This window comes from Myxocyprinus asiaticus, chromosome 18 (assembly GCF_019703515.2).
Source record: "Myxocyprinus asiaticus isolate MX2 ecotype Aquarium Trade chromosome 18, UBuf_Myxa_2, whole genome shotgun sequence".
Lineage (NCBI taxonomy): Eukaryota > Metazoa > Chordata > Actinopteri > Cypriniformes > Catostomidae > Myxocyprinus > Myxocyprinus asiaticus.
The window spans coordinates 8,062,787-8,082,150 of NC_059361.1; the positions used below are offsets into that span (position 1 = coordinate 8,062,787).

Here is a 19,364-nt window from a genome sequence, read left to right on the forward strand (position 1 = left end):
GATAAATAATTTTTGTCGAATACTCAGTTGAGCGTTAGGGCTGGGTATCGATACAGATTTCATGATTTGATTGGATTTCGATTCGCAAGCTTTCGATTGGATTCCAATTAGATTTGTTCAGATTCAGATTAATTTTGGTACATTTCAGTTATACTGTCCATTTTGCTTACATATGAAAGTAATGTGATGATTCTCAATATCAATTTTGATACCACAACAAAATTCTAACTAATTTGAGTTAACATTGTTTTTACATTCAAAGAAAACAATGGCTACAAATTTTAAGATGCTATATGTTATTCGCTTGCTGCATCTGGTATGCGACCCAACAGCGACAGCAGAGGATAATGTTTCAGACTGAAGCAGCATCACTAATTAAAGGGACTGTTCACCCAAACCTGAAAATTCTGTCATCATGTATTCCTGCTCATCATCAACCTCATTTATTCAGGAAAAGATCATCATGAACATTCTGGCTAACATCTCCTTTTTCAAGCCACAGAAGCAAGCAAGACAGTTATACTGGTTTGGAACAACATGAGTTTGAGTAAATTACAGAATTTTCAGTTTTGGATGAACAGTCCCTTTAAGAAAGTGTCACATATTAAATTGAAGGTACGTTCCTCTCTCGCAGCCTCATTTTCTTACACGTCGAATTAAAAAGTCTATTCTGTCTTAAATATGTTAAAAGATCATGGGAGACTTGTCCTCCTCTCTGAAAGTATATCAGATTTTCCACACAATGATAATTAAACCTAAAGGACTGAACAATGATGATGTCTCGCTATCAGGTGGTATGGAAGTGTGAACATATTTTCCAAGGAATAATTTCTTGTCCACAGAGAAATTGTCTGTATATTAGAAAATGTTGAGCCTGTTCCTCTGTTGATATACAGGTGCATCTCAATAAATTAGGATGTCATGGAAAAGTTCATTTATTTCAGTAATTCAACTCAAATTGTGAAACTTGTGTATTAAATAAATTCAATGCACACAGACTGAAGTAGTTTAAGTCTTTGGTTCTTTTAATTGTGATGATTTTGGCTCACATTTAACAAAAACCCACCAATTCACTATCTCAAAAAATTAGAATATGGTGACATGCCAATCAGCTAATCAACTCAAAACACCTGCAAAGGTTTCCTGAGCCTTCAGAATGGTCTCTCAGTTTGGTTCACTAGGCTACACAATCATGGGGAAGACTGCTGATCTGACAGTTGTCCAGAAGACAATCATTGACACCCTTCACAAGGAGGGTAAGCCACAAACATTCATTGCCAAAGAAGCTGGCTGTTCACAGAGTGCTGTATCCAAGCATGTTAACAGAAAGTTGAGTGGAAGGAAAAAGTGTGGAAGAAAAAGATGCACAACCAACCGAGAGAACCACAGCCTTATGATTGTCAAGCAAAATCAATTCAAGAATTTGGGTGAACATCACAAGGAATGGACTGAGGCTGGGGTCAAGGCATCAAGAGCCACCACACACAGACATGTCAAGGAATTTGGCTACAGTTGTCATATTCCTCTTGTTAAGCCACTCCTGAACCACAGACAACGTCAGAGGCGTCTTACCTGGGCTAAGGAGAAGAAGAACTGGACTGTTGCCCAGTGTTCCAAAGTCCTCTTTTCAGATGAGAGCAAGTTTTGTATTTCATTTAGAAACCAAGGTCCTAGAGTCTGGAGGAAGGGTGGAGAAGCTCATAGCCCAAGTTGCTTGAAGTCCAGTGTTAAGTTTCCACAGTCTGTGATGATTTGGTGTGTAATGTCATCTGCTGGTGTTGGTCCATTGTGTTTTTTGAAAACCAAAGCACCCGTTTACCAAGATATTTTGGAGCACTTCATGCTACCTTCTACTGACCAGCTTTTTAAAGATGCTGATTTCATTTTCCAGCAGGATTTGGCACTTGCCCACACTGCCAAAAACACCAGAAGTTGGTTAAATGACCATGGTGTTGGTGTGCTTGACTGACCAGCAAACTCACCAGACCTGAACCCCATAGAGAATCTATGGGGTGTTGTCAAGAGGAAAATGAGAAACAAGAGACCAAAAAATGCAGATGAGCTGAAGGCCACTGTCAAAGAAACCTGGGCTTCCATACCACCTCAGCAGTGCCACAAACTGATCACCTCCATGCCATGCCGAATTGAGGCAGTAATTAAAGCAAAAGGAGCCCCTACCAAGTATTGAGTACATATACAGTAAATGAACACTTTCCAGAAGGCCAACAATTCACTAAAAATGTTTTTTTTTTATTGGTCTTATGATGTATTCTAATTTTTTGAGATAGTGAATTGGTGGGTTTTTGTTAAATGTGAGCCAAAATCATTACAATTAAAAGAACCAAAGACTTAAACTACTTCAGTCTGTGTGCATTGAATTTATTTAATACACGAGTTTCACAATTTCAGTTGAATTACTGAAATAAATGAACTTTTTCACGACATTCTAATTTATTGAGCTGCACCTGTATACATATGCTTTATTGATCCCCAATAGGTTTTGGTCACCTATTTATTTTTTTTATCCAGATCTCTGATCCAGAACTTCTCTATTTGAGTAGATAAATAACTTACCTGAGATGTTCTGTCTAATATAGCATGGGTATACGTGTACTCATTCTAACATTCTCTCATCTAAAGGCAATATTAACTTTCATGGACATTCCATGTATTCATTAACAAAATAATTGATAAGATAGGAGATGGTGAGGTGGGACACAGATAACTGAAACCCTTTCAAATATGTACCATAGAAACTATAGTTTTAGTCAAAATACCATACATTAGTACTACAAATAATAAAATAAATGTCAAAGATTCTGGTGGCTTCTTACATTGTTTGAAAGAGATTCCATATTCATTTATTATGATTTTACAGAAACAGCAATAACTGTTGTTGAGGCAGAAAACTAAGAGGCAAATCAACATTTTCAACTTACTTTCTGCCAAAGAGCTTCTCTGGAGGCCAGACTGGAACATGCCGCCACAAACCAGCAGTTACCCAGCTGCCCCTGGTGCAGGTCATGGGCACTAATACCATTCACAAACAAGTGAGGATCTTCACACAGGTCCTGTAGAGAAAGAGACAATAAGATTACCATGATTCTGTGCTCTATGTTTAAACACAAAAAAGCACATTCACTAGAGTCCAGTTACACAAAGATCCCAGGGCAGTCGGTTTCTGTGAATTAGCAAACAGAACGCCCGTAATTACCTGCCATATCTATCTGGTCTTGGTTAACCTCACTGTAAAAAAAAATCTTGTAAAAATTACAGTAAAAAGCTGGCAGCTGTGGTTGCCAGAAATTCACCGTAAAAAATACGGTAACCACACTTCAGGTTTAACAGGATGTAATTTTGATGCCTGTATATTTTCTGGTGCATTACTGTTTATTTTGTTAAATGATATAAACTTAATACTTTAACCTTCTGAAACTGTAAAAACCTGCTTTTCACTTTATAATGCATTGTTAATCACCGTAGTAATTACAGAAGGGCACATGATGACATGAAGTTCATCAATAGAGGTCTTTACAAGAGCAATGACCAGTAAACGTAGTGACAGTGCTCAGTGTCACTCACACAAACAACACCATCAGAGTAACACATGAGAAATTAAAATAATGCAATAAACATTAACTAAACTACATCAGATATAACACAGAACACCCCAATGTAGATAACTGATATAAAAAAGAAGAAACATTATTATTCCCATAATATAATATGTGATGGATCACGCAGGGAATTCTGGGAACGCCCGATTATTGTTTTTAGACAAGTTTTAAACAATAATTCACCATCAAAAGTACATGTACTCTCTTGTTAAACAATTAAATATTAAATAATTAATTATACAGTAAAATCATACTTTTTTACATCTAAAAAAAAATAAAATAAAATCATTTTTACATGTATTGTCTTTTTAAATATATTATAATTTTTTACGGTACAGTATATTTTAAGGTAAATACCCATTAACCAATTAATGTTTTTTCACTGTAGCATTTTTACAGTCTTTTACCGTTATTTTTAATTTTTTTACAGACATAAAGGCCAAAATGAGTAACGCCGAAACTGCATATTGTTAATGCGGAGGTAAACCGCCCACTTAAATATTTAAAAGGTTAGTTTTCTCTATCTGAAACTGCATTTGCAACCCATTTTACTTCCATAATATGAGGTGTTTTGGAGTAAAACAGGACATTCAACAAGGAAAAAATGTGACTTGATTTTTGTCGACACCGCCGACACCCACTTTTGAGGAGGCTTTTAGACCAGGATGTGGAGGCTGAGGGTCGAGTTCATCCTCCAGAGAATCAACACATATCCCAATGGTAACTCTTTTCAAATCTATTGTTATTACCATTATCTGGCACTACATTACCCTTTTTAACTATTGGCAAAATTTAAAGGAATAGTTCACCCAAAAATTATTGATTTTGGGTGAGAAGTTGAACAGACCAAAATGTAACTCCTTTTTCACACTATACATCTTGCCATTGAAGTCTTTAGGCACGATCATGATTTCAAGCTCGATTACACTTCCTAGTGCTTGACGCATGTGCAGAGCGCAAGATGACACTAGGAAGTGAAATCAAGCTTGAAATCATGATCACCAAAGGAGACTGAGATGTCAAGACTTATAGTGAAAACTGAGTTACATTTTGGACTGTTCTCACAACCAGTTGGATCTCTTCCGAAGACATGGATTAAACCACTGGAGTCTTATGCTTACTTTCATGCTGCCTTTATATGCTTTTTGGAGCTTCAAAGTTTTGGACCCCATTCACTTGCATTGTTTGGACCTACAGAGCTCAGATATTCTTCTAAAAATCTTTATTTGTGTTCTGCAGAAGAAAAAGTCATACAAAGTCATACAAATCTGGGATGGCATGAGGGTGAGTAAATGATGAGAATGTTTTTTATTAAGTGAACTATTCCTTTAAAGAAGGCTGCAATACCTACAACAGTAATCAACAGTAGTAAAACATATGTGGCCTGGGTGATGTCAGACGAAAAGGAAAGCCCTTTCAGGGATGGAGCAAGTTATTCAATTTTGACCAAAGATACAAAAACAAAACTTTTCTTTAGAATGCAAAACTGATGAATTGTGAACGATAAGACTAGGATCATGCATGAGGACAGTGAACAGGGTCAATTTTAATGTTGCAAGCGAACCAATGAGACAACACTGAATATTCCTCCACAACTTTATCTGTACTCCACAGATAGTCATGTTTCCTGCAAGTTCATAGAACATACTATCATATAATTCACCCAATGTGAGACAGGTCTGTTATGCCACTAGAATGAGCTAACCAAACGGTCTTCTGTTTCTACAAAACAGCATAACTTGAAGTTCATGACACAGGAATCCTGTACAGTGGGTGGAAAACTGCTGCAATGCACTTGTTTAACTACTTTATTCTCACATGCCTGAACGGAGAGTCATAATTCATGATAGGCCTTGATAAAGGGAGTGTCATGAATGTATAACTATGCTCCCTTAGTGCAAACATAAATATCAACATCATATTTGTCTAAAGGATTGAAGTCTATCACGCATAACATGAGCTAATTGATGTCATTAAAGCAGTCTGCTTTTCTTTTCCAACCGTTACTCCTGGTCGGAGACTTCTGTAAATATTTAGTTTATATGTAGTTTAATGGTGCAATGCTCAAAAATTTAGTAGTGCATAAATTGTGACAGCCTCGTTGTGGCATAAATGGGCACCAAGTTGTAACTTGTGTATAGCTGGTGCAACTGGTGCCAGGTCTTTAAGCTCATGTAATAAAAGATAATCCATTAAACAGATTACCTCAAACCCCATGCATAATATTTAACTTGTTAATGGCATGCAAAGTGTATTAAAGGACTAGATTCAATTTTGATTGACTGACTTTAAAAAGTTCTTTCATGCTTGTGTTTGTGGATAAGCTCCAGCTCACAGCTATTGTAAAAAATATTGCAAGCAGAAGGGAGGATCACTAATATGGTTGATACAAACGTTTATTTGCTAATAAAGCAAAACAAAACACCTCAAACTTTTTACATTTTACATTTAAGATTATTTTTAATGGCTAGATGGACAGACAGACAGAATGAATATAAGATAGTATATCTGTTTAACATTTTTGGTCACTGCAAAATTCCCATACTTCCATTTGTGCGGCTTCATAGCGTTTATGACTTTACAGTAATTCTATTCTATTTGGAAAATGGTAATAAATAATGAGTATGCGAGTACAAATTTTTCACTGCTTCTGTATAGTATCAACAACTATAAAATTTTGGTCAAACAAGTCATGCTATCATGTCAAATGTGAAAATAATAATTTGTATAAAAATATACTAATATATATACACCGATCAGCCATAACATTAAAACCACCTGCCTAATATTATGTAGTTCCCCCTCGTGCCACCAAAACAGTGCCAACCCGCATCACAGAATAGCATTCTGAGAAGATATTCTTCTCACCACAGTTGTTCAGAGCAGTTATCTGAGTTACTGTAGACTTTGTCAGTTTGAACCAGTCTGGCCATTCTCTGTTGACCTCTCTCATCAACGAGGCGTTTCCATCCGCAGAACTGCTGCTCACTGGATGTTTTTTGTTTTTGGCGCCATTCAGAGTAAATTCTAGAGACTGTTTTGTGTGAAAATCCCAGGAGATCAACAGTTACAGAAATACTCAAACCAGTCCATTTGGCACCAACAATCATCCATGCGATTATCTAATCAGCCAATCGTGTGGCAGCAGTGCACTGCATAAACTCATGCAGATACGGGTCAGGAGCTTCATTTAATGTTCACATCAACCATCAGAATGGTGAAATGTGATCTCAGTGATTCTGACCGTGGCATGATTGTTGATGCCAACAACTGATTTAATAGATTTTTGATCAAATCTAGACAGGCCCCATTTCCAACAGCCATCACTCCAACACCTTATCCTTGAGTAATCATGCTAAATTGCTCATTTGGTACTAGAAAATCACTTGACATTATATCAAAAACAGTTGAGAGCTATTTGGTTCATTAAATGAAGCTTAACATTGTCTTTGTGTTTGTTTTTGAGTTGCCACAGTATGCAATAGACTGGCATGTCTTAAGGTCAATATTAGGTCAAAAATGGCAAAAAAGAAACAGTTTTCTCTAGAAACTCATCAGTCAATCATTGTTTTGAGGAATGAAGGCTATACAATGCTTGAAATTGCCAAAAAAACTGAAGATTTCATCCAAAGGTGTACACTACAGTCTTCAAAGACAAAGGACAACTGGCTCTCACAAGGACAGAAAGAGATGTGGAAGGCCAGATGTACAACTAAACAAGAGGATAAATACATCAGAGTCTCTAGTTTGAGAAACAGACACTTCACATGTCCTCAGCTGACAGCTTCATTGAATTCTACCCGCTCAACACCAGTTTCATGTACAACAGTAAAGAGAAGACTCAGGGGTGCAGGCCTTATGGGAAGAATTGCAAAGAAAAAGCTGCTTTTGAAACAGAAAACAAAAAGAAAAGTTTAGAGTGGGCAAAGAAACACAGACATTGGACAACAGATAATTGGAAAAGAGTGTTATGGATCTTAACACCATTGAGCTTTTGTGGGATCAGCTAGACTGTAAGGTGCGGGAGAAGTGCCCGACAAGACAGCCACATCTATGGCAAGTGCTACAGGAAGCGTGGGGTGAAATGTCACCTGAGTATTTGGACAAACTGACAGCTAGAATGCCAAGGATCTGCAAAGCTGTCATTGCTGCACATGGAGGATTTTTTGAGGAGAACTCTTTGAAGTAGTTTAAGAAGTTCTGAACATGTTTTTCAAATTGTAATAGTTTTCACGTTATTAATGTCCTGACTATATGTTTTGTGATCTGTTGAATGCCACTTTGGTGAATAAAAGTACCAATTTCTTTCCATAAGAGTAAAATCATTATTCCAAACTTCTGGCCACCAATGTATATACATTTATATATATTGCAATAAAAACTTTGGCTAGTTATCAACTATGCTACCCCTGTGTGGAAGACATTGTTTGTTTACGGATATTCTGGAATAACTGATTCAGATTTATTCAGATAGCAAGGAAATAGATTTATGAATCACACACAAAGGCTCCAGTTATGACAGCTACAGGAAACCATGTCTTTAAACAAACCTTTCCTAATGCAAATTTCTTAACAATAACTATTATAATCTTAGCCATGCTAAATATAAAACTGTAAAGCATTTGTAAGCGAAAGCCATTACGAGCAGGTGACTATATGTAGAGGTTATTGTTTTGAATATAAACACCTTTATCTGGCATCAGTTTAAATTCACAACAAGTTACATGTGGTTTACAATTACACACACTCTTGATCTATGGTCCAAGTATTCACACCCCTTTAATAAACACAGATCAGATATGAACAAGGACAATATCCAGGTTGTTATTTATGGAATCCTGGGTTCAATCTAAGGAGCCATAAAGCCACCTTTCACTTATTAATCTGTATTAATGGTTATATAGAACACTGATTATAAAGTCTTTAGATAAATTCTTTATTAGTGGTATTTTCTACCAACTATAACTAATGCTTACACTTGGGGTTAGTGATCTGAACAAACCCTGAACCTAAATTCACCCAAAAATGTAACTTGTCATAATATACTCAACCTCATGTTGTTCAAAACCCATTTGACTTTCCTCTGTTAAAGCATCACTCATACAATAACAGTGAATGGTGACTGAGACGTGGGTGAATGTTCCACCCAACATTTCCTTTTGTATTCCACGGAATAAAGAACGTCACACAGGTTTAGAGCAACATGAAGGTGTGCAAATTATGACAGAACTTTCATTTTTGGGTAGCAACCACATACTAAAGGGCTAAAACAACTCTTAAACCCTTAGCAACCACATGGCAACACCCTGGCGACCACCCACAACACCCCAGCATTATTCTGCCAAATCCAGGCTGGATTAAGAATATAACACAAAAGCAACTATAAATAAAAATTATGCAACGACTTGCACCATTTGCGACACATTGGAGTTTACGTCTAATCATCTGCAATTGTTCCTTTTAACGGCTGGCCTTGAAAGTTCCTTACCTTTGGTCTCTTCCATGTGACTTTTCCGATGCGGTTCCCCTTGTAGAAGAGCGACTGGTCCACAGTGGGGAAGAGGGGGTCTTCAAACAGACTTCTGTTCTGCTGGCACTGCTTCCTCAGGGCTGAAAACTGTTGCCCTTCATAGGGCTTCACGGAGGAGAACATACTGCAGAGACACACAGCAGAGAATAAACAATGCAGAATGTTCTGAGGGTTATTGACCGTTATGGAGGGATTGGTTTACTCTATTGCTGGAGAACCGAACTGTTTACTGTAACGTCACTTCTGTTTGCATCATCCGTTTCTGTGTGTGTTTTGCGGGGGAAAAAATGCTTGCAATTCAGAAGAAAAATTAAGTTATGTTTGGGATATTCACACATTGCAAATCTCTCAAAAGTCAACATGAAATTAACATGGACTATTTACTTTATTAATATATTGCATCTTTATTATCCACTATTCATGCACGTTTATCCAAGAAAAGACAGACTTCACAGTCTGTTATCAAAATGTAATAATTTGCTCCACTTCTGAACTTCCTTTCCGACTAACATCACCTCCTAGGCCATGCAGGCAATTGGTTAATTTGTTAACCAATGACCCAATAGCTATTTAGGCATTGTTTTTAGGCTGCTGTTGTCTAAAATCTTGACAACAGTTAACACAAATTTCATGCCAAGAAAACATCAATGTAATAAAGGTTGCGGCTATAAAAGCAAATGGCTATGGAACGGCCACTTTTCACAATCCAGTCAATTCCAGAAAGACAAAATAATGTCCAGTCCTACATTTTTTTCTCATTGAATATCTTGCTTTAATCGGAAATGCGCCATATTATGGAAGTAAAATGAGTTCAGAACAATATTTCATGTTGACTTTTAACCTGATGCGATAAACTTTTTCAAAATTACATTTTTTCATCTTATCCAAGTATAATATGCAGTTAACTATAAGTAAGCCATTTGTAAGTTGATTTCACCTAAAAGTGTAACACTGTGGCTATATTGCGCTATCAAAACATTGCGCTATTAAAACATTTGTTTTAATGGCCCGTCCAGCCTGACACAGCAACAATGGCGAGAAGGGTCTGTCTGCATCATGAAAAACTACTACAAGGCACACGCACTATAAGGCATACCCCTTCAAATAACATGCGAGATTCTGAAGTCTTGCAACAGTTAGAAGTCAAATTCATACACAAATCAAAATCAAATCAAAACACTTTTATTGTCACACAGCCATATACACAAGTGCAATGGTGTGTGAAATTCTTGGGTGCAGTTCCGATCAACATAGCAGTCGTGACAGTGATGAGACATATACCAATTTACAATAAACATCAGATTTACACAACACAATTTAAAGTCTAATATACACATAATTACACACAACACAATATACAAATAATAACATACACTGTACAGTACACAATACACACAATATAGATACACATTATTCAATAAAAATGTATATATAGTATATATAAAATGTACAGTAGGTTGTATTGTACTGTATTGACATTCAGGATGTCGGTTGATAGTAAGTTGTTAAGAGAGAATATAATAATAATAATAATAATATAATTTATGACAGTCCGGTGTGAGATATAAGAGTAAGAGTAATAAAGTGCAGTGCTGATGTATTTTGATCGTGGGAGATCAAGAGCTCAAAAGTCTGATTGCTTGGGGGAAGAAGTTATCATGTAGTCGGCTGGTGCGGATCCTGATGCTGCGATACCGCCTACCTGATGGTAGCAGTGAGAACAGCCCATGGCTCGGGTGGCTGGAGTCTCTGACGATCCTCCGAGCTTTTTCCACACACCGCCTGGTATATATGTCCTGGAGGGAGGGAAGCTCACCTCCGATGATGTGTCTGGCAGTTCGCACCACCCTTTGCAGTGCTTTGCGGTTGTGGGCGGTGCTATTGCCGTACCAGGCGGAGATGCAGCCAGTCAGGATGCTCTCCACAGTGCAGGTGTAGAACCGTGTGAGGATGTGGCGGTTCATTCCAAACTTCCTCAGCCGTCTCAGGAAGAAGAGGCGCTGATGAGCCTTCTTCACAACGACTTCAGTGTGGATGGACCATGTGAGTTCCTCAGTGATGTGGACACCCAGGAACTTGAAGCTGCTGACTCTCTCCACTGGTGCTCCATTGATGGTGATGGGACTGTGTTCTCTGTCTTTTCTTCTGAAGTCCACCATAAGCTCCTTTGTCTTACTGACATTGAGGGAGAGGTTGTGCTCCTGACACCAGTGTGTCAGAGTGTGCACCTCCTCTCTGTAGGCTGTTTCATCATTGTCAGTGATCAGACCTACCACCGTCGTGTCATCAGCAAACTTAATGATGGCATTGGAGCTATGTGTTGCCACACAGTCATGTGTGTACAAGGAATACAAGAGTGGGCTGAGAACACAGCCCTGTGGGGCTCCAGTGTTGAGGGTCAGTGATGATGAGATGTTGCTGTCTATTCTAACCACCTGGCTTGACAGGAAGTCCAGGATCCAGCTGCACAGCGAGCTGTTTAAGCCCAGAGCCCGGAGTTTCTCATCAAGCTTGGAGGGCACTGTGGTGTTGAATGCTGAGCTGTAGTCTACAAACAGCATTCTCACATAAGTGTTCTTTTTTTCCAGGTGGGAGAAAGCAGTGTGTATTGTAGATGCAATGGCATCATCAGTGGAGCGGTTGTTGCGGTAAGCAAACTGCAATAGGTCTAGAGAGAGAGGCAGCACAGAGCAGATGTAATCTCTGATTAGTCTCTAAAAGCATTTGCTGATGATGGGGGTCAGAGCAACAGGACGCCAGTCATTTAAGCAAGTGATTTTTGATTGCTTTGGAACAGGCACAATGGTGGATGTTTTAAAGCATGTGGGGACTACAGACAAAGAGAGGGAAAGGTTGAAAATGTCTGTAAAAACACCAGCCAGCTGGTTCGCGCACGCTCCGATGACACGGCCCAGAATGCCGTCTGGGCCCGCGGCTTTGCGGATATTCACCCATCGGAAGGATCGGGTTACATCCGCTACAGAGACGGAGAGTGAACTAACCTCTGTAGCTTCAGCCGCGAGAGCTCTCTCCGCGAGGGCGGTGTTATTTCCCTCAAAACGAGCATTAAAAGTATTTAGCTCATCCGGGAGAGAGGCAGTGGTGTTCATGGTGGAGTTTTTATTCCCTTTAAAGTCCGTGATGATGTTAATTCCCTGCCACATGCTTCTAGAGTTGGTGGTGTTAAACTGTCCTTCAATCTTGTTCCTGTACTGGCGTTTTGCTGTTCTGATCGGAGGGCATAACTGGCTTGTTTATGCTCCTCTGCATTCCCGGAATTAAAAGCGGAGGTCCGCATATTAAGTGCCGCGCGAACATCGCTATTTATACACTGTTTGTTGTTTATTTGAAGTCCTGAAGCAACACCATACCTATCCCTACCCCTAACCCCTGTACCTAAACTAACCACAAAGATTAAAAATGGAAAATTTTGTAAAATTATTAAATACACAGCAACTAGTGCTGGCCGATAAACGATCGAAAAAATCCATGAAATCGATGATAAGCTTTAGGAGTAATTTTCGATATTTAGCCTGTGTTCTACATCTAGACGATCAGGTGTGTGTCACTCAAAACGCAAGCAGTTTGACTTTCTCAGACTGTATGAAGTTGCTAAAGTTAGCTGCCTTGCTAACGATTAGGCTACGCCAGTCACCGCTAGGGTAGCCACCTGTCCCGTAAAATACGGGACTGTCCCGTATTTAAAGAAAAAATTATGCGTCCCTTATCGAATCAATACAGGACGCGATTTGTCCCATATTTAAGCTGTTCAGATGGCGTCACGGTGAAATCGTTCCAAATCACTAATTTAACATTGATATAAGTTGGAAAATTTGCCTACGGTGGGTAAGGGACCATCTGAAAAGTCCACACATTGTCCTAAAACGTGCCAATACTGTGGAGGGTGTGGTAAGGGACCGTCTGAAAAGTCCACAAATGGTGCTAAAACTGTGGATGTTTTTCTATACAAATGTTCAATAAGATGTATGAATAAAATCACTGAGTCATAAAGACATGTACAGGTGAAGGAAAAAAAAATGTTTTTTTAAAAATAAAAAACAAAACGTATAAACCAACCAAAATGTTTACATAAATAAAAGACAAATAAATCGAAAAAATAAAAATAAATGGGTCAGGAAAGTTCTCATTTTAGCATATAATAAAGGATATGCCATTTTTATTAATAACACATATTAACTCTTAATGCACTTATTGCTAAAACTGTGGAGGATGTGGTTAGGGGCTGTGATCATCCCCAACTGCCCCCCCCCCATTTAAGTGTCCCTTATTTTACAACTTCAAAAGTGGCAACCCTAGTCACCACAAGACATTATGATGACCTGTCATCTTCTCTAGTTAGCAGTGCGACAAAACAACAGTTCTGTGTACACCAGATCTGATCTTTCTGAGCTGTATTCTTGAATATTTTTCTCTAGCTCCAAACGTGCTTCATTTATGTCCCGTCCTGCATGCGTTGCCTCTTTTCCCCGCATGCGACTAGACATGAGGCACCGCATAAGCTAACGTGATTCCAGAGCGCCTTTAGACCACAACGTTTTTTTCTTCCTAAATTTAGCTTTACTGAAGGTGCAATATGTAGAATTTTTCATGTAACATTCGCCTTTTTTTTTTGCAAATGTGTGAACGGCTTGTAACACAACTTAAAAAATGAGCCCTTCACGGACTTCCTATGTTGCCTATTAAAGCCTGTAGACTGATTTTCATGCGAAGGGAGCGGGTCGCTTTTGCCGGGAAAATCCAAAGGATGTGACATTTATGCGCGCTCCCGAGAGCCTTGCCTCACACAGTAGCTTCTCTTCCGCTATTCAACAGCGACAACAGACTGTAACACTAGGTAACGTTATCTTAGAGAATCCAGCAAACGTCCGGCTCCCAGCACAACACCGACTCCTACACAAACTCAGAGTAAGCCAAAAAAAAAAACCATTTACTGAATCCCGTCTGGCTAAGCGAGAACGTGATCGTGGTCGAGCGAAAACTAGAGTGAACATCGGCAGGACATTTGATTCCTGGAGGGACCTTCGTTCAGTTTTGGGGATCAAACCGACCCTGAATTGGTGTTCTTCTTATTGGACAGGTAAGCTTACATAACTGCAAAGTATGTGAAGTATAGTGCCATAAGGATTGATCTGTGTAATTTTAGCTAACTTGATCTTGCCTGCTAACGCTGACGAATTGCAAGCTACCTTGCTTCGTAACTTTCAAATCATTTCAATGATCTTCTCTTTATTCTAAAAGTCAGGTATGCTGATTCACAGTAACTGACATAATGTTAATTTGTAATTATTCAGCAAGGTAAACTACAATAACACATGAAATGAATGCTACACAATGTTCAAGATAATGCAAAAAGCTCCATTCATTAGTGTAACGTAACTTGGTTATACAGAAAATATATACAATCTATTATTATAAAACAATAGCGCATCGATATATCAAAATGACAGTTGTGATGGAATCACATCAATACTGAATTGTGTCAACATATTTATAATGTACAGTCTATTTTATAAACAGCTACTGTCATCATGCACCAAATTTAGCTAACAGCTATTGATTAAGCTGGCTAGCTAGCTAACGCCGACATAGGCTATTGTATAAATGCAGTCAATGTATCATGCAAAGAAAAGTGATTACTTCAAACTACAGTCTCGCATAGCCAGACCTGTATCCACACGTTTTAGCCCTGTTCCAGCACTGGAGAGTCAAATATAATATACAGTCTCAAAGTTTGTAGAAAAACAATCATAACGGTGTAATTTTAATTATGCTACCTCATCTGTCATCATGATGCCATGACTGAATCACGTTCAGTCTCGCATCCCTATGGAGTCATGCTCACTCGCATCCCTATACAGTGTGTGCGCGATCACGACCAACAGGCTGCAGTTCACTTAACGGCCACAGGTGTCATTAATAACATCAAAATCTTACTTACTGCACCTTTAATCAGCATGTTAAGAGCCTTTAATAATAAACAAATATATTTCTGTTCTAATTTTGTGAAATTAATCAGATTTCACAATCTCTGGCATGGATGACAAGGAAAGACAATAAAAATAGTATGTAGCCTGGTTTTTCTCACTTTAATGAAAATATAAAAACGGTCCATTCAGACTTTTACATTTTGTAAATTTTCTCTCAGGGGATACCCATGAACCCCCATACAGTATCATTTATAAGTCACAAGGGCTTCTATGCCCCATACTTGCAATCTGAATGTAACAAAATCATAAAAATATTCAAACTTAAAAATTATATGCTGTCGTTATGCATCAAAATGAACAGATGATCTTTTAACATTCATATCCAACTGCACTTGATTGATAAACTCTATAAAATATTTTAATAGAAGATCCCTCAGACACCACTGATTTGGCTATCTCTGAGCCCCCAATGCAGTTTTGTATAGACTATTTTGACTGTTTAGGGTTTTTTTTCCCTTCTTTTCTTCTGCCAACTTGGAAATTAAAAAAAAAAAAATGTGCAATGTGCAAATGTTAATGTATATCGTGATAAATATAGATATGAAAGAATATTGTGATATTTTTGGCCATATCGTCCAGCTCTAACAGCAATGTAAAAGTTATATTGAATGCAATCATACCCTTGTATCACTGGGTGGTTACATTGAGGAGAAATGTGATGAAAAATAATAGAAAAAGAAGCTAACACCCTGTCTACACCAGACGCGAGTGGTGTGTCGCTTCAAAAGCAATAGAACCCATTATAATCAATGATGCTGTCCACACTGGAAGCGCCCATTGCGGCATGTCGCGTCAACATTAAAGGGGTGTCCCGTTCCATATTGTGCTGCATGCACTTGCCATACTACTGCCAACAACACAAATAAACGGTTCAGAATGTTAGTTTCGACACAATGAATGGGAGAAATTGGAACACCCAACAGTCCAAGCAGCAATAGCTGCAGGCCGGAGACCTCCAAATGGGGGCGGAATCTACGAAGGAGGGTGGGGTTACTCCAAAAGGGGGTATCACTTCCACTCACATTTAAGGTTAGGGAAAGGATTAGGTCAGGGGCTTCCTATATCTTTAATGGCTTTTTGGAGCAATGCCTGCAGCTATACCCTTCTCCAACGGTCAAAGGATGTAGAAAGGTAGTCCCGCCTTACAGAGCCAAATCACCTTTTAGATACAGACGTCGCCTGTCAATCAAATTGAGAACGTGCATGCGCATTAGCTATACAAGCCAGGAAAATTGCGTTTTTTTTTTTTTTTTGTGTGTGTGTATCTGAGGTAAAGCAGCACAATTTATGATACTAGTGTTGTCAGATTTTACTGCTGATTTAAGATATGTTCTTTGATCGTTGTCTTGAACAACCGTTTTGGAGCTTCCGCCCCTTTTTGGAGCACTACCTGCAGCTATTGTGCCATTCAAATGGACTTGGAAATATCGTAATTACGAGTTCCGAACACATGAATGACCCAGCAAATTCGGACATTCAAGTGGGAAACTCGGAATTCTAGATGATACCAATGTTGCCGAGATGGGAGAAGTCCTAAACTTTCAACATGGTGGAGGAGAATACAGTTTCTGTAGCGAATGACAGGTTTTGTTCATTTGTCTAAATACAGCTAATTATTAGCGATTGCCGTTTCTATGCACGTTGTACATTTTTACACCGTGAAAATTGCTTGTATTTGACCAAAATTCCATTATCGTCAGCATGCTAACTGAGTGATATGTATTATGGAGTCAAAATAAAGGTTCCTCAAGAAACATGAATGAACCTGGCATCGTCCACGTTTCCTGTTTTTTCCAAGTATAGGTCTCTGCAGAACAGTAATGGGTGTTTTCAAATCTATGGGCGTTTCCAAACCAGGATGGGCGTTTCTAAACTATCCAATGAAAGTAGGGAATCTCTGTGAAGAAATCAGTGGGGGTTTCCAAACCAGGATGGATGTTTCTAAACCAACCAATGAAAGTAGGGAATCTCAGTGTAGAAATCAGTGGGCATTTCCAAACCAGGATGGGTGTTTCTAAACAATCCAGTGAAAGTAGCGAATCTCGGTGTAGAAATCAGTGGCCGATTCCAAACCGGGATGGGTGTTTCTAAACAATCCAGTGAAAGTAGGGAATCTCGGTGTAGAAATCAGTGGGCGTTTCCAAACCGGGATGGGTGTTTCTAAACTAACCAATTAAAGTAGCGAATCTCAATGGTTTGAAAATGCCCACTGATTGGGAAAAGCCCATTTTTGTTCTGCAGATACAAGTCTTGTTCTTTCCAACAACAAAGCCTGTGAACACGACGTACTTGTAATTACCATTTCAGAAGTGGGAAGTAGGAAAATTATGATAGCACATGAAGTCAGCATACGTCCTTCTCCTTACGGGAGTCAGACAGATACAGTTGACATTGGCCAAACAATGGTGCAATTTTGGGGCGGTATTATCAGTTTATACAATGGAGGAACATTATTATACCATGACCAATGGAAACATGTAAATGCTTCACGCTGCCCCCTCCCCACGTGATGCTGTTTACATTCATGCAAGTCTAAAAACACCACTTGAGCCTCACATGTCAAATCCGAACAGTCAAAATAAGAATAGAATTCAGAAATTGTGACAAACATCTGAAAAATACTAATGACCAAAGCTTCAGTTTACTTACTGTTCTGCATTTTCCTCAGGTGTTTGTCACTTTTTGATGAACCACCAAGGATTGTCCATAGTAGACAAATGGAGGACAGAAAACCACTCACATCACCACACAGCAATTACAGAATTACACACACTGTTAGAAGACTGTTATACAGAAGAAAATCAATACTGAGCTCAGAGTATTCTGTAAAAGACCATACAGCCATTCAGACAGATATCAGAGAACCACAAACACCACAAAAGATCCTGTTTTTCAGGGGCAAACATAATACAATACATATTTAACAAAACATGGATCGCCATTATGGATTATGAGGGGAATGAGTCAGAGATGGCATCGTGTTTTAAAACAGGGTGTGTCTTTTTGGCTGTTTGAAAAACTGTTTATGGCCCTAAAACGCATTTGGACACTTAATTCATACTTTATGTCAGAAACTACAAAGTGTCCAAATAATTTTAGCATTTTGAACCATCTATTGTGTTAACATTTCAAACCTAAAAAAAAAAAATAAATAAATAAATAATATTTCTGTTAAATGTTTAGCTTTCTTGACAATAATACCACTTGGTTCGATATTTTGTTGTCGAATGCGGTGAGTGACATAGAGACATTTTACTTTTGTACACTTTGCCACTGTTACACACATGTTGTAAAACAGTAATGAAACCATAAAACCAGTTTATTTCGTTTATGTACAGATAAATATACCTTTTTGTAAGAAGGATACGATTTAAAAATTCAGGTTAGAATGTTTGGAATGTTTGGAATGTAACTGTGTTCTGTATAGATGAAACAAAATATTGTTACAAAGTATCAATGTATCTTGAAAGTTATTTTACAGAGTGCCAATCGCGCAAAACATGTTTTTGAAATGTTCTACACACCACAAAAGCGATCCATGATTGAGGTGTTTTTGTTGAATTTAACTGTGTATCTATTAGCTGACTGTACAACCTCATAAACTCCAAAAGCTAGATTTGCTCAAAACAATGAGTAAACATGATTTTTTAACGTTGCAAATAACCTACAATTCGGTGGATTTACCTGCAAAACTCTCTTCTTCTCCCCTGCTGCTTCTGTCTATTCAATTGAACGCACAGATGAAAAACAGATGCCACTTATTAATTCAAAGCTCCATATGCACAGATGAATGTTTCTGTTCGTTCCTCTAGAGAGACACTGAAGTAAATACCACAGGGTCTTTCTCTTTTTATATCCTCTGTGGTGTTTAGGGAGGGTCCATCATGTACACATACATCGTGTGTGTTTCTGCAACTCATCCGAAGTTATCAGGGACTTTAAGCTCAATGATGCCACCTTGTAGCAAAGAAACAGTAAAGCGGGTAAAATGGCAAATAGCAGAAATCTTATGTGACAATGTATCTTATTTTAACGCCTCACTGTGTATTTTTAATCAACGGATATTAAGTTATTTAGACTGCTGCTGAGAGAGCATGGCGTAGTCACATGGTACCTGTTACTTTTTTCAGCGCAGGCCAGGATAAACCAATCACAGCCATTTGTGATTACAGTATGAGTCTTCTTTTTTTTGTGCGTGTTTGTTGGTAG

General features: G+C 38.4%; 1 protein-coding gene across 1 annotated transcript in view; it reads right to left on the minus strand.

Annotated features, from left to right (window-relative positions):
• Window positions 1–19,006, minus strand: part of capn5a (calpain 5a) — a 38,472-nt gene extending 19,466 nt beyond the window's left edge. The window contains exons 1-3 of the mRNA XM_051724317.1: window positions 18,840–19,006; window positions 9,106–9,271; window positions 2,940–3,071 (exon numbers count right to left, since the gene is read on the minus strand). Coding sequence (XP_051580277.1) covers window positions 2,940–3,071; window positions 9,106–9,270 — 297 coding nt within the window. The 5' untranslated portion in view covers window position 9,271; window positions 18,840–19,006. The remainder of the gene's footprint in view (window positions 1–2,939; window positions 3,072–9,105; window positions 9,272–18,839) is intronic.
• Window positions 19,007–19,364: the final 358 nt, after the last annotated feature.